This window comes from Mytilus galloprovincialis, chromosome 1, assembly GCF_965363235.1.
Source record: "Mytilus galloprovincialis chromosome 1, xbMytGall1.hap1.1, whole genome shotgun sequence".
NCBI lineage: Eukaryota > Metazoa > Mollusca > Bivalvia > Mytilida > Mytilidae > Mytilus > Mytilus galloprovincialis.
In genome coordinates, this window is record NC_134838.1 from 15011551 (window position 1) to 15028862 (window position 17312).

Sequence of the window (17312 nt, forward strand, 5' to 3'; positions counted from 1 at the left end):
ATGTTCAAAATCAAACCGATCATTTGAATAGTGTGGGGTACACATAAATTTAAGAAAGATCATTAGTGAAGTTATTTTGGATTTTATTAACATACCATCAATTACCAGAAAAAAACATAATGACCTAGCCACTATTCATTACACGAGAAATTGGATTTTCGGAAAGAAATTACAATAAAGCATATTTACTATACGATCATTTTGCCATATATTTGTGTGTCTAATTTTATTTGTAAATGTATAATGGTTTTCTCCTTCTTTTCTTTTCAGATAACGAAAGGTAAGAATTTAATTTATTCGGCAATTAATAATTTATGTATTTAGAAATTTCTATCGTTTACCAGGAAAACGTTGAAATCATCAAGAGAATAATAACCTGTAGATATTTAATCAGTTTTAATATGTTTTAAAAACATATCAATTTTCATTTTTTTTTCTCAACATATTTACTGTCAATGTATGAAAGTATCTTACAGTATTTAAACAAAGCTTGTTTATACGTCAGACGAGGGGGTGTAGTTTTCTCAAGCTTTCTTAAGAGATACACAGTTCTTCAAATATTAAAGTACAATTTCTTAAGCTCTTTAATGCACAATTTGTTTGCAGTGAAAATTTGAAGTATATATTCCTTTTAATTATAATTCAAGAGTCAAACACTTCGTCACACTGTCAACCGTGTATCAATGGTTAAAACAAATACAGATTGTTACAAAAAGCTGTTCTTTTACAATTTATTATTTATCTAATCATTCTGTTATATAATACATCTCTGAAAGGTATACCAAAACAGGGATAGTCTTTACTTTTAACTTTTTAGTAAAGACTCTCCCGATCAAAAACAAGATAAATATGATATCCAAAATTTGAATTCGAACGGTACAAGATAGATACTTAAAACTTAAAACATTTTTAACTAATGGAACGTAAATATAAGGATTAAAATCGGTGTCTTTTAAATACACTAATGACAAAAATTAAGGTCTTTTACAGTTCGGATTCCAAAAATATTTTAAATCAGCGATATAATACAAACATTGCATGTTAACATTATTAACAGATGTAAAACGACTTAATATTAAAATACTATAAAAAAAAAACTCAAAGAATAACAATTTCCAATATTCAAATTAAGTGTATACACGGAAGTATCGGATGGAAAAGGTGGAAAAATTAAAGTAAAGAAAGAAAACCCAAAGAAGGCAGGTGCCAAAGGCGGCAAAGATATCCCTGGTCTAAAAAAGAAGAAACAAAAAGATCCCAATGCAGTGTTTAGTGATAGTGATTGTACAACAGATTCTGATGATGTTGACCTTGAAAATATGACCGAGGAAGAAAAGAAAGCCTATTTTAAAGGCAAAGCAGAACGTGCAGCCGCACGTGAAGCACGCCGTCGTGAAAAATACGGGGATAAATACGATGAAATGATGTCAAAACATGCCGAGTATGAGTATATTTTGGGAATTGGATGTGTATTTTGTATCACTAACATTTTGAACTATACATTAGTGGCTTCGTATGCATTAACCACTCAAGCACAAATATAATGTATACCAAGGGAATTGGCAGCTTTTAATAATTGCTTTTATAACATTCCCTCAAAATTCATATGTTCTCAGTATAAATAATACTATATTCAGCTTTATTGTTTTAAAGGTAGAATATACTTCAAATCATCTTGAAAATGACATTAAATAAGATATAGTTTGTTGTATAATGGATACTTGTTCATTATAATGGATCGCAATGATTAAAACCTTATTTAGGGGGTGTTATGTGCCTTGCATCCCCTTAAATTGGTCCCAAATATGAAAGTTGACAAATTTGCTTGAATTTCGAAGTGAAGTGTAGTACGGATATACACCTTATCGCAACTTTTGAAATACTAAAGATTTTCTTATCCCAGGCATAGATTACCTTTGCCGTATTTGGCACAAATTTTTAGAATTTTGGGTCCTCAATGCTCTTCAATTTTGTACTTGTTTGGCTTTGAAATTGTTTTGATCTGAGCGTCATTGATGAGTCGAAACGCACTTCTGGCGTATCAAATTGTAAGCCTGGTCAATTTGATGACTATTGTCAGCAGTAAATGACACCACAGACGTTTCTGTAAAACCTTTACACTCCAAGGGAAATGCTAGAGCGTAAAACAAGTTATTGATTGGAAGTTGTCAGTTGTGAAAGTGGGGCAAATTTAACTGTTAATTGTTGCAGTAAGTCAAATATAGATATAGCCTATATTAAAATTTAGTTTGCAGACCTTGAACGCAAATTCTTAACTTTTCCTTGGATTTCAATGGTTGAGTTTGTAAAACTGTCATATATTAACTTGAAGCGGACTTTGCATGAACCACGGACTGAGCTTCTAATATAAAATGATGATGTATTGTATTTCTAATTAATATATTTTTTTCTATGTATATATATAACTAATCTCCCTTTTTTCAAGAATGTTTATTATGGGTCTTTTAAGTAATATGTAGTAAATAGTGATGTCTTTTTTAACATAACCATTGCTTTTTGGTGTGTGTTACTTTGATTTTGATTCAGATTGTTAACATCTAATGATTTGAGATGGACATTTTGTCATCATTGTTTAATGTTATTTTTCATAGTTTTCCATATAATTAAAACAATCACGTTAGTTGAATTAATCTTGAATTCAGATGTCTACAATGGTTTATATTAGAAATGTACGCTTAAATTTTATTATGTTTTAAAACTTTACCAATTGGAACAATTTTATTTTAGAAACGTACGCTTATATTTTATTCTGCTTTAAAACTTTACCAATTGGAACAATTTTTTTTTATGAAACCCTATTTAATTACACATTATTTTACTGATGAACTACTAACTAGTATTACATTTCATTACTCCAATAATATAGATGAGGGAGCTGCATATTTACAAATAGAAATCAAATTCGATGGATACTCTTTTTTAGATTTAAGGAACAAAAGGCCGAAGAAAAGAAAAAGGAACAGATAAAAAAAGAGAAAGAAGCCAAGAAGAAAGCTAAGGAAGAATTCAAAAAGAACAAATTACAAGAGCTTCGTGATAGAGGATTGATAAGTCCGTCATCTGATTGGACCATCGATTCTGACACTGGAGAACCATTGAGGAAAGCTCAAAAGTATGAATTTATAGAACATGAACTTTTCTAAATACTAGTTGTAGAAAGTAAAATAAAAACAAACGAATGGACAACAACTGTCATATTCCTGACATGGTACTGGCATTTTCTTATGTAGCAAATGGTTGATTAAACCACCTGGTTAATCATTTGATAATCACTTTACTAATTAATTTTTGTTTTGCTATCAAACATTATGACATCTTGTGTTATTTCATAAAATTGAGGATGAAAATTCGATTTTCATTGGGACGATAATATGACGCAAATGTAGCAATTATTATTCATAAATAAATTTTGTATCGTATACGTATTTGCATTCTTTACACACATAGCTATTCAATATATATTTATATCGAGTTATACATTTTGGGATGCTGAAAGTGGTTTCAATGCATTCAATTTCACACATTTAAAACTACATTTAGTGATATATTAAACTTCGCCAGTTCTCCATTCTGCTATGTATGTGTAGACATCTTGCATCGTGCTCATAAGTTGACGATATATCAATTATTTTCATTAGAGCTGAAGTAAAAGAGAAGAAAAAGCAAAAGAAATTACAAGAGCTTCGGGATCAGGGGTTGATTAGTCCTTCTTCAGACTGGACCCTGGATTCGGACGGAGAACCAGCCAGACGATCTGAGCTTGTAAAGTAAGTTGAATTGGGTTTTTTTTCCAACAGAACAGTGCGTTTTCTTTGCAATAATTTTATTAATGTATAATAATGTGACTTTTTTGTTTTGTGTTTGTTTTACAAGGATAGTTATTATAATCATGAAATTCAAAATTATTGATTTTTGTTTAGTGTATTGCTTCCAACATAAACAAGCAACGAATTGCTAGCGTTAAAGCACATAGACTCTTCACAAAATGTGACTTAACTCAAATTAGAGTTATGCGACTTAATAAATGGCATCAATGTCTAAATCGTAACGTAATTCTTTATATCTCAAAATTAAGGCAGAAGAAAGATAACTCTGATTCACTTTAAGATTAAATTCTATCCTAAAGAAACTTGGTTTGTATATTTTCTTGATTAATTTGATATTGTATAAGATGATAACAATGACAACACTATATAAATTCCTAGCTTGATAATAAGCATGTGAATACGTGGCATCATAAAATGGACATCAGTATTCAAGAATCAGTTACAGAATAATTGTGTAACAACATATTTAGATTACATATTGTAAGAACTCAAAATTAGCCTAAAATTTCAATAGATAGAAGCAAATATTTGTGAAAATGAAAAAGAAATTTGTTGTGGTCATTGATAATAACATTATTAAAGATTATACTGCACTCTTTTTTTCTTCTTTTTTCTAATCTAGGCAAGGAAAACGACCACCAGGAGAAGATGGAAAAGGAGGAAAAGGCGGGAAAGGAAAGAAAAATAAAGATGGTAATGAAGCAGACGACGAAAGTGATGAAGGTCAGTTCAAGTTTTGTCTTCTGAACTTTTTTAAGAAGAAATAAGCTGTTTGCTGTAGCTGGCTTGAAAGCTTTCATAATATGGAGATCATTTTTGCATCTTCAATTAGCTTTATATTTGTGTGTTAGAGATTTTAATCTGGAGGGAACTACCAATGCATGATTTTTCCTTTCAGTCAAGTCACTAATTTCGAGTCCACAGATTTTCTATACTCTAGGGTATATTTTTAACATTATGTTTGCCTATTTGCACGACTCATATTTACAATTATTGAAATAAAATTAACTTTCATAGAAAACTCTGAAGTTCTCAGTTGCAAGTAGTGTAAACGTACATTAACTCAATCGATGCAATGCTGTGTATGCATTTACAAAGTTGATCTAACTTACTCATACGGAAATATTGAAATTTCTGTTATGCATACTCCCTTTTATTCTTGTTATACTTTGTACCCATGCTAGCAGATGTATTCTTATAATTATATAATATATAGACAGCCAGGTAATAGCATACTGCTTCGATATATTCCTTTCTAGTAAATTTAATTGAACAATTAAAAGATGTATATATTAATATTTATACAATTGAGTAGTAGAAAGCCTGCCAGTTGCAATTGTCTGGAGTCAATGGTTCAATAAATATGTATATGTTAATAATAATAATGCTAGAAACTTATTCGTCGACTCAATATACTCAAAACAAATATGTAATCTCTTTGAATAGACTGACATGATATAATGTAAAGTATAACATAAGTGCGCTAAAATATTATATGCAAGTAGCTTTAAACCGGCGTATTCGTGGAATTGTTTAATCGCGTTTATACATTGCAAGATTGGTTTTGGGACCACATATATAAATGAGGTAAAGATTCCATCTTTCATCTTTTGATTTGCTACCTAACAAAACTTAACTTTCTGATATGCTTGAAAACTAATATTATAACTTGTTCCTGAATTAATACTTGTGTTTTGTCGAATAATATATTGTGTAATTTTAATTTTAAGCTGGTTAAAACATGAAATACAGGTAATTTGCGATGCATGTTTCCCCTATTTATTGACCATTGGTGTAAAAAAAGACATCTATTCCTTGTTTGCTGACTTTTTTACAACTCAATTTCCAATTATGTGATGCCAAACTTATGACATGATCGAAACTGGTAACTAACGACGTTTCATTGTAATAATGACAAAAACAGAATAGAAAAAAAAGACTATCATACAAAGGAAAGTTTAGCTATATAACAAGGGTTAATTTGCCATTTTCTAAATGAGGCAGTGCCTGTACTAAGTCAGGGAAATGGCAGTAGTTTCCGTTTTGTTTGTTGTTTTTAAGCTTTTATCATTTGATAAATGACTTTACGTTCTGAATATTCATTGGAGTTCGATATTTTTGTTTTTCATTTTTCACAAGAGCATGATCATAATCTTGAATGATTCAAGAAGGCTAAAAGTTAGATACAAAACACAAAATAGTACCTTACACTAACTGACTGAAAAGACGAAAAAGAGATAATATTACCTCTCAAAACTGTGTTTTTTTTTTCAATTTAATCTAGCATGCTTTATCCTCCCGAAGTTAAGGTTTTGTTCACATTGCTGTGGATTTTACGCACTGTTGAAACATCAACCTGATTGTGTATTTGCTAAAATAAATAGTATAGAAATAAATAGTGTTTATCTCCTGGATAAGCAATTTATAACATTTTTGTTTTATTAATTTCCCCAGTTAATAATGTTCAAGTAAAGGAATAATTGTAAAAGGATCATTTGAAAATGATAATGTTTGTATTTATTCCAAATAATTTAAGAGATTTGAACATGCATAAACTATTCGTTCCGTGTATTTAATGTAATAGAAATATTTTACCTTCTTTCAACATATCATATGTAGTAAACTTATGAATCTGATTCAATATCATTGTTATTTTTACAGAATATATTGATCCTGTAACGGGTGAAGTCAAAAGGAGACCTAAACAAAAAGATGGCAAAGAAGAACCAAAATACAAATATGTAAGTTGTTTAATTAGGCAAGAAAACACGATTTCAATACAGCAATATGTTGCGAGGGTTAACGACCCTCGCTACACACGAAGGTCTTGCACGCTCGGCAAACATATATGTAATAATATTGCATGGTTTTATTGATTATTGAATAGTTATTAAACAACATAAATAAATAATTGATATGCGTATTTTATCAAAATAAGCACACGATTGCTAGAATACAATCTACTCATACCACAAATACTATAAACATCTGTGCTCTTTAAATTTTAGACACATATAGCAATAAAGTTCAAGACAATATTGGTAATACATATAAATGTTACTTCGCTTTCTTTTAGGAATATGATGACCAAGGGAGAGTTATACGAAAAACAAGGATAAATGCTAAGGTATGCCAGATTGCAAAAACATAAATTATATGATGGACTGTAAGATTTAATGGATATTAATTTCCAAAAATGAATGGTTTGTTGTATATGGTTAATTAGTGTTACCATAAACTCATCATAGATATCAGGATGAAAATGTGACGCGGAACATGCGATTGGTCTACAAAAGACTAATCAGTGATGCTTAAATACAAAATGTTAAAAAAGGGCAGAATTAAGTACGAAGCTGGATATCATAGAGGAGACAAAATTCAGAAAGGTTTTTTCAAATACAGGTGAAGTAATCATTTTTTGTGGTTAAATTTTTTTATTGTTGTGAAAAATTACGGTTTAGCTAATTATTCTAATTCTAAAGATATTTGATTCATTTGTAACGTTTGATATAATTAATATGTCAGTAATTACATTTAATGAATGCTTGATTTCTCTTTTTCAGCCTGGTGATGAAGGATCTGAGTACGAATATGATTATGGTAGGCATAAGTAGATGTTTAATTGTAAGAATGCAAAGACTAATTTTGTAATCAATGGATAAAGAAATTCTTATTTGCAGATACACTTTTCCAGTACATTTTTTGTACTTGGTTTTATGTATAAAAGCTCATCCAAATATACAAAACTCCAATGACATTTGAAAAAGGAAACATTTGAATATGACAAAATCAAGTACTGGACTACATGTATAACGACTAACGGAACGAATGCAAAACAACTGTCGTATTCCTGACTTAGTACAGACATTTTCCAAAATTGTTAAGCAAACCAAACAGACACAATTATCTAACATGACAATAATTTGGATCAAAGAGCCAAACTTGTGTTTACATACATCACAAGAATACAAAAGAACATTATTAAAAATCAAACAAATTCCTTAACAATTGAAACATCACTACACATATATCTGACAAAGACGCCATTATTTTTTTTCTCACAGATGAAGACGGTAATGTCAAAGTTAAGAAAACAAAGGGGAAGAAAGGGGGTGCAGGTATGTATTACTCCATTATTTTTATTTCAACAGGTATTATTGCGTTTCTTACTAGTTTATTTGATGACGCCCTTTTTACGAAATGACAAAACAGTATTGAACACTCTCTTAGAAAATCACTTTTTTCAATTAAAACGTTTCATTTAAACCATCCCATCAAATGCAAATTTTTTAAATATCGTGTAATCATATTGAAATACGTTTAGCATATTTAATATTGTCTCACAAATAACTGAATCTTTATTTTGGTGCATTTTTTATCTGTCTTGTGGTGTATTAGTAATAAACAAAACAGCTGTAGATAATTATTTTTTCAAATGGAATTTACAAACTTTTGTTTCGTACCGGGTTATGTTTTTTTTTTTTGTTCATTTACAATAACTGGTACACACGTTATAATGTTTGATAAGCAGACATCGCGTATAGTTCAAAAAAGAGAAAGAAAAAAAACATGATCCGAGTGCCTTTTCTAAAACGTAGACTTTTGTCCTTACAATTATTTTGCATAGTTCACGTTTCCTTATGAATAACACTTCCATATATCTGTTTCGTCTAAAAGAAAATAATGACATTCCTATGAAACACTTAAAAAATGTAAATTGGTTTGAGCATTATATATACCGTAAAATTAGAGATCAATATTTTAAATCTGTGAACTATAATTATTCAAATGTCAAGATAGAGCATATTAACTTCACCAATTAAAATGTATTAGAAGGATATTCAGTTTCTTGTTAATTTTTTCTACTAGCCCAAATACCCAAGGTTACCTCATAAAAATATAGTGAAGGAATAAATTGTATCATTACCTATGATATATGGAACAAGAATTAATTTTCTAAATTTGAAGTACAAATTGCTACAAAAGTATGTAAAGTAAGGCAACGACATATTTATTTAATAGGCGATGATTCCGATGACGAACAGTTTGAAGTAGGAGCTGATGGTAAAATAAGATTAAAACCAGGCAAAAAGAAAATTGATCTAGATAAGCTTACCGATGATGATCTGCGGAGATTGGGAATTGATCCAACGTTATCAAAGGCAGAAATTGCAAGAAGATTAAAGGTAACATATTACGTAAATTTATACCTTAATTTCAGTTGTGAGTAAATAATTGCAAATTTCAATTTCAAAAACAAGTTCTTGAAATTCAGAAATTATTTCGAGGTTTTTATTTATGCGAATAATGCGGCTAAATTTATAATTGTAATGATAAGAACTCGCATTCTAACATATTATACATATATCTGTATGCAGAGTATGCAAAAATTAGTATGATCCGAATAATTAATGAATTTGCAGTATACTATAAGTATAAAATAGAAATTATTAAAGCCAGTATAAGTTTACTATTAAAGCACTTGAATAAGCTTCAGAACACTGTCAAACATAGCTTAATTAGTGATATAGCTTTAGTATATAAGACTTTTTTTCATAGGAAAAATTCGGTGATGATATCGATATTACTGAAGGAAAGAAGAAGATAGGAACAAAAAATATGGATGATTATGGTAGTGATGCTAATACTGATGACATGGCAAATGACAGTGACCTAGATGTTTCCACATGTAGGTTATTACTAATGAAGTTTGTTATCAAAATACAGTAAACATTATCTACAGATGTGTCTTTTGGAAAAGGATAGATAGCGACAAATTACAGACATACATGTAGCTAAGTTCGAATAATTGTAATCTGTTTGTTAAGATAAAGTTTGTTGTTTTTACTTAATAACACATACATATTTGTTAATATTGAAGTTGATGCTGATGATTCACATATTTTAATTTTGAATACAATATTTTCTATTTAAGTAATCGGAAACAAGAGAGTAAATGTGAAACTGAAGAGAGGTGGACAAGCCATTATAGATCACATGAAAAAGATTATAACACAGTCAAGCCTAAGAGAAGAAATAGCCAAAAATTTAGATGAAAGAGGTAAGCAAAATTATATTTTTTCTTCCCAAACATTAAATTCCTTAAGTCGTCTGTTTCCCTGTTCAAACAGATTGATGGTTGAAAACTTCATATAATAAATTCAAATGCAGAAACTATATACTGAACATAATCAACATTTCATATCTTAATAAAATTGCAAAATTCAGAATTGTCTAATCAGGTACCATAAGCAAAGACTTTTGCAGGAATCATACAAAATATGACCCAAAAAAAAATACTGTATTTTTCAGCACTAGCATTCATAATGACAGTTTTGCTTTTCTTATTATAGGTGACATTGACTTTGTAACACATTATCGTCTAGTTGACCCCAATAAAGTGGAATCTTATGCAAAAGCATTTGTTGTAGAAGATGATGACATGGATACGGTTTTATCGTTTAAGGTACATAATAATTCACATCTACTTATGTCATAATTAAGAGCTTCTTATATTATGATTTAGAGCTCCTTATATCATTAGATGGTATAACTTTTTAATTGATTAACAATAATTTATAGTATGATAGAAAATTACTTGAGATTAAGAGCTACTTACATTAATCAAAGAGTTGCTTATAACGAGATTCAAGGATTCAGAGCTACTTATTATATAAGTCATAGCTTCTTCCATTATAATTTAGAATTAATTGTACCGTGATAGAGAGCAACTTTCATTATGATTATGGACCCTTGAAAAAAAGGATATAGACATTTTAAAGCGATACATATGAGTGATATTTGATTTTGTAAATTTTCTGGTCTTAAGGAAACAAACGTAGCATTGGATGGAGTACCTAGTGTGCAACAAATGACAAATAAACAGCTGGATTATGTGCTGAGTGTGAGTATTAGTTTAAAGATGTTCAATTATATTTGGGATAACACATACAGTTCAGGGTCTACTTTTCGATAGACATGAATAATTCATTTCATTTATTGACAAATTACGAATTACTTATCTGCCTACCATCTGCTACCATTCCGGATCAGCTGAGTTCTCTCCTATGTTTTTGGTGGAGATCTGGAGATCATTTTGCTCAGTCTGTAGTTTTCCATGTAGTTTTCTGCGGATTTTTCCTTCTTTTTTTTTTTATCTAAATGACAGTCAATCAATAATTGTTCTAAACAATACAAAATTGATATTTGATATTAAATTCACTTCTAACACATTCCACGAATAACAATTACAAATCATGACTACTTTGCAAATATATTTATGCTTAATTTACTAATTTTAACACAATATAAAAAGGATAAACCTGAATATAGATTCACTTGATAATTTTGTATTTAATTGACTTATTTTTTCATCAAATAAGAACTAATTTAATGTATATTTCATTCTCTCTGGCAGGTTTTGAATCTAAATGATGCATCAAGGGTAACATTCCGAATGTTTGCTGTGATATCAGCACTTTGTGACAGAGTAACAATGATGGAGTAAGTTTTTTTATAACTTCAACATAAATTTTGTCTCACTATAGATAAGGCGTTTTTTCTGGTTTCTGCCCTTTGATCGTGGATTGTTGACACATTTCCCATTGCCATTTCACTTTGAATATTATAAGATTCAGCGATGTTCAATTGTTTTGCTATGATATTTGTTTGAAGTTAAAGATGGAATTTATCAAAATGCATACTTTTTATTTCCAAATATTTTATTTGTTATATTTTAAAACTTGTAGGAATTTTTGGTCCTCAATGCTCTTCAATTTCGTACTTTATTTTGCCTTTTTAACTTTTTTTTTATTCGAGCATCACAAATAAGTCTTTTGTAGACGAAACGCTTGTCTGGCACAAATACATATTTTCTATCCTGGTATCTATGACGAGTTTATTTACAGTGAAACAAGACGTAAATATGTTTTTTTCCTAAAATATATCAAAAAAATCCTTATGAAATAATATGGCGTAAAGTAGGATTTCCTAATTAACAAAAAATAAAATTTCTATTTTTAGTCCACTCAGCAAACATTTATTGGAAATATGTAATTTACTCGATATAGAAAGGAAAATGGATTTATACAAAGCTATGTTTTACTGTAATGTGGAATCGGAAAGAGATAACAATTTTATAAAAGCGGAATCCTTAAGGATAGAACTGATTGCTGGTGGACTGAACTGGAAGCAACAAGAATTCATCATGGAAAGATTGCAGCCAAACAGCTTTTTCGAGGTAAACCTTTACAGCGTAAAATCTTCAGACCTTTGGCAAGCATTTAGTACATTCTACATCATGTTTAATTTGCAGTATTTTTTGTTGATGCTGGGCATATATATTAAAACAACCGTAACGATCATACATGTACCCTAATGAAAACATACAGAATGTAAAAGATAAGGTCAGGAAATAAAAGTTAAAACGCCTTCCAAAGTTTTTAATATGTTTAAAACTTTTTCATAGTCACTGTTGATTTTTTTCTCTAGAAATTGAAAATAAAGAAATGCTATGATTTGATGTAATCAAATTGTTACTGGAATTACTATCAGAAAGCTCGCGAATCAAAAACCAAATATTAGAATGCAAAAAAGTTAAACATTTGCGAGCAATGTATGCTAGATGTATCAAAATGAATTAATAATGCCAAATAGATATAAAGATTTGCTGAACACTGATTTTTATCATATTCATTGGACCTGCCATTTTTTTTAATGTACTTCGATTAAATGAAGAATTTGCCAATTTTACTAAATTTTGCATTTAACATATTTACTTTAATTTCTATTCATATATTACGTTTTTTGTATGTTTTAGGTTTCTTTCTTGGATTATTTGGTATATGTTCCGTTGTTTCTGTCCATGCATGACAATATATGTGATAATCCGTTAGACATGTCTGATAACAAGTATGATTCATCGCTTCGAAAACCTTCTGGTGCACTCAGACAACGAGATATTAATCCACTTGGTCAGCCATTAAAGAAGACGTCAACATATATGTTAAAACAAAGGGCCAAAGACCTTGCAGAGGGTAGAATAAGCAAGGATGACCTCAGGAAAGAACAAATAGAACTACTGAACAAATACAATAAGTATGTCTGATACCTTTTAATTTATTTTTCTTTTATGAGTGAATATGTTGTCTATCCACGTTTAATCAACAACATGTTTAGTTTTCTGTTCAGTCCAGTATTCTTGTACTTTGAATTGCTTATTAATTGTTCATAAAGATATAGATTGGGGGTATATAATATGTTTGGGAATTTTTATAAACCACATAACATCAGATAAAATTATTTTTCTGCTCATGATATCTTTAGACAATGTTTTGACCGTTAACCATGCATTTCTCTGAATTGTGTACTTTATATTTGATTCATTTGTGAATAGTTCATGCAATTATTGTTTTTGAATTTTTATTAATGTACTAACGTTTATTATTTATATATTTTAAGATTGCCTGACCTTTTAGCAGATACGCCTCTTCCAAGAACTGGATCACCTCCTGGACTCAAATAGATTGGACGTCTTCACGAATCATTAGAACTGATGATGCTGGAATAAATAACGAAAGAAAACAAATTAAATTATAAAATCCGAAATCATATGCTTGTGAAATAATTTTTGCTACCGCTGTCGGAATTGATTTACAGTATGTTTCAAAACCTAAATCCTATCTTTGCCTGTTTTTTTTTTTAGCAAAATGTAAATCATTATAAATTGATGTTTTTATTCTTATAAAATGTGCCAAAGTAGTCGTTAGCCGTTTAGATGTTTCTTTGTCCTCTGTTTGTTATTTTTATTGCCATTAAAACTAGTTAACTTTACTGTATGTATATAACAAGATTAAAATCTTTAAGATTATAAGGTTAGTGCTATCGACAAAATGCTATGTGTTGAATAAATGATACCCTGTAACGTTGTAGCAACTGGTCTTATTTACAAATATGTAACCTGTTAAGTAATTTAACTCCCTTTTTAGCAATTCAAAAATACATTTCACACTTATAACAATGCACGATAAAACAATAGATTTTTTAAATGAAATACTAATCAATAGTTATAAAAAATATTCTTGACACATTTTCTATTCTATTTAATCTTACTTCTATTTCATTCCAAAATCTAGTGGAGTTGCACCTCACTAACAATAAGTCAAGAACGCAAATTCAGTTAATGTTATTTCATTTGTTTTGATCAATTTACACGTGTCAATGGGTCTAACACGCTAAACACCTCTTTAGATAAGCTGCTGAGGCTTTCAGATATCTAGTGTTTTTACTATATATGAAATACAAATTTATAAATCAATTCATTTTTTATTGAATTACTTAAATTGTGTTTCAGATTTTGCTAATCCATAATATTCGAAATGGGTATAAAAATTACCTTTTGTTATATTTAAAATTTAGGTAGGAATTCTCTTAAAGGTTAAGGTAAAACCCGGGAATGCCACCTCATAAAAATCTAAAGTGTCCAGATGTTCGTAAATATATATTGACTGCTGCATGTAATGTTACCAAAAGAGATACTTGTTGTGTGTATATTTGCTTTCTGTTGTGCCATATTTTATTTGTAGCTATACGTTTTGTTTTTAGAGAGAACTTTACATACCAAAGTGCATTTTAATGTATATATAACTAATAAGATTATGTGAGTTTTAATATATATTTTTTCAAATGAAACGAAGTAGAACAGTATAAAATTATCTTCTGCAGATTTTAAATGTCTCTCAATCCTATTCAATTTAATAATACATCCTGATAGAAACCGGTAACATGATTGATAGTTTAATTATATAAAAACAGTTTGTTATTTGTTTGTATGTCAAAACAGGTATAGTACATTTCAATGTATGATCAAATCAGATATTTTAATAAAACTTAAATTTACAGTACATACACTTCACATGCGTGTTTTTTTTTTCGGTGAATACATAATGGCTAGTCTACGTCTTTAACGTCAGATGTGAATCAAGTTGAAAACATTAATAATGAAATAAACAAAGAAAAAACGGGAATGTAAACACATCAACACAAACGTTTGGTGATTTGGCATATAATATATTGATGAACATGATGAACGCCTTTACATATTTATATTATCAATGATTATTCAGAAAACTATCAGATATTTCGATATGTGTTTTGATCACCGTGTATTAAGAGAATACGAACAATGATGAAAAATTGTATCAGCAATTATACCAAATTTACGCAAGAGCAAAACAATATATTATATGCATAATTAGGATTTGATGTGCACATCTTTACGTGTTATATTGAGTTGGTATATGTCTCTTTTGAACATGTGTAGCTATCAAAATATATTATTGTGTACTATTTGACATGGATATTAATGACAAAAGCACTTGTTTTTCCTGCACTTAATTATATATTTATAGTTTTTGAAAATCTGTGAGATGATTTTGTAAAGAAAGACATAGATTTTGCTGCTGCATAGCAATTTCTATATTTTTCAGTTTGATAAGAGATATGGTTACTTTTATGAATAAAACTCTTTACTGTTGTCAAAGTGTTTGTTTTCGTCTTTTATCGTGAATTGTGTTGTTCTTAACCACGATTGACGGGCCGACTATTCTAGGAAGTTTTAGATCGATGAAACTATTTAAATGTTGCTTCATAAAATCGCCTTTATTGCTGGTACTGATACGTTACATTATTGAAATATCAATGACATTAAAATCACATTGAAATGACGTGCATTTCAAACTATAAAGTGTACATGATAAATAATCATTCTCAAAATACATTGACAGAAGCGAAAAAGAAGAAAGCTAAGTGAGTACAAATTAGATGCCTAACAATTGCACTATTTGTAATTTTCCTGAATTCACATCTTCCAACCTTCATTTAACAAACTATAATTCAGTTCTCTTTGCCTTATTTTAAGACACAATTTAAAACCTTCACTCACTTAATTTTTACCTATTATGTCTGTTTGTTTTTTTTTCACACTTTGTTGTCAATATAATGGAATTGTATGTGACTGTCATACAAAAAAGAGGTTTCGCTAGCTATAAAACCAGGTTCAATCCATCATTTTCTACTTAACTTAGAAAATGCGTGTATTAAGTCAGGAGTATGACAGTTGTTATCTATTCATTTGATGTGTATGAGCTTTTAATTTTGCCATTTGATATATTTCAGGAAGAAATTCAATTGTTTCGTATATCATTAATGAAACCTACAATTTGACACTCTGATCGTTGAAACGTCATAGAAAAATTCACATACTGAAAAGTAGTAAATTCACGAAAATACTGAACTCCGAGAAAATTCAAAAAAGAAAGTCTATAAACAAATGGCAAAATCAGAAACCCAAACACCAAACGAACGGATAACAACTGAAAGTATACACCAGTTATTCTGGATTGTCACTTCCTTCATTTTACAAGACACTTCTAACCTATTTTTTTCAGCAACATTTCCAGATGAAGATACCAATTTTGTGTAATTTTGGAGTTAAATATGCACCTGTTATTTAAAAATAAATTCAAGAATTGTTTCCATCTTTTATTTTCAAATGTTAAAATGTTTGTGAAATGTTGTTCTTCATAGTTTATTTAAAATATCAAAATGTTCTCTGTGGTTGATACGTGTATATACCATTACAAAATATTAATTAAAGATATTACTCGTTTTTACTCAATAAAAGTGCAATTTCACTTCAAGAATTCGATTTGTATGTCCTGTATACAGAATATAACGTCCGCCATATTGTTTTCAACAAGGAGTTTGCATACAAGATATATAAATCGATTTTCTGAAGATTGTGTGTACTTTTATTAATTATGAACGCATTAAACATTATAGTTGTATGCTGTTACACTAATTTTACACAGTATAACACCATTCAAAATTTTGTTATCAGAATATATCAGTTTGTTTTGGGGAAATTTCGTTGTTCTTGTATTTCTCGGGAAATCGTGGTACCCTATCTCTTGTTGAATAAGAATTGTGTGCAACCCCAAAATTGAAACATTTTTCATTTCCTTTTACATTACATTTTTACTAGAATGCTTTTGAAAGAACATTTAATGAATATGTCAACGTTTATATTGGAGATAATTTGTTCTAGGGTTCGATATGTTAGGAGATACATTTCCGTCGCCAAGATTCCAAAGTTCAGTAATATTGTTATTTTACTTTTTCCTTTGTAAAAAGCTTGGGTTTTTTTTGTGTTTGAATAGAGAAACATTGTTATAAAATAAGGTTGAACAATTCCTGAGTTAGATGCGTCATCGAGTATCCAGGATAATTGTGATTTTTTTAAATCATGATTTATAATTGAATTATCAGGTTATAACTAACGTGACGGTACCCAGATTGCACCTATTTTGACAATTTTTTCATCTACGTTTTTTTATGATAAAGACAAACATGTCCATTCTGTGTTTATTTTGTAGCCGTATCCTTCTTTATTATAAAGGTACACCA

The 17312-nt window shown here is 29.3% G+C and overlaps 1 protein-coding gene across 1 annotated transcript; it reads left to right on the plus strand.

Moving 5' to 3' along the window:
- The first annotated feature begins 594 nt into the window (after positions 1-594).
- LOC143066654 (uncharacterized) lies at positions 595-15381 on the plus strand. Its single transcript, XM_076239508.1, has 17 exons — positions 595-1441; positions 2945-3133; positions 3660-3788; positions 4471-4571; positions 6510-6589; positions 6925-6975; positions 7412-7448; positions 7913-7966; positions 8871-9034; positions 9408-9537; positions 9784-9909; positions 10202-10314; positions 10678-10752; positions 11266-11351; positions 11871-12087; positions 12667-12944; positions 13308-15381. The coding sequence occupies exons 1-17, from the start codon at positions 1320-1322 to the stop codon at positions 13369-13371; spliced, it is 2016 nt and encodes a 671-aa protein (XP_076095623.1). The 5' UTR covers positions 595-1319; the 3' UTR covers positions 13372-15381.
- Positions 15382-17312: the final 1931 nt, after the last annotated feature.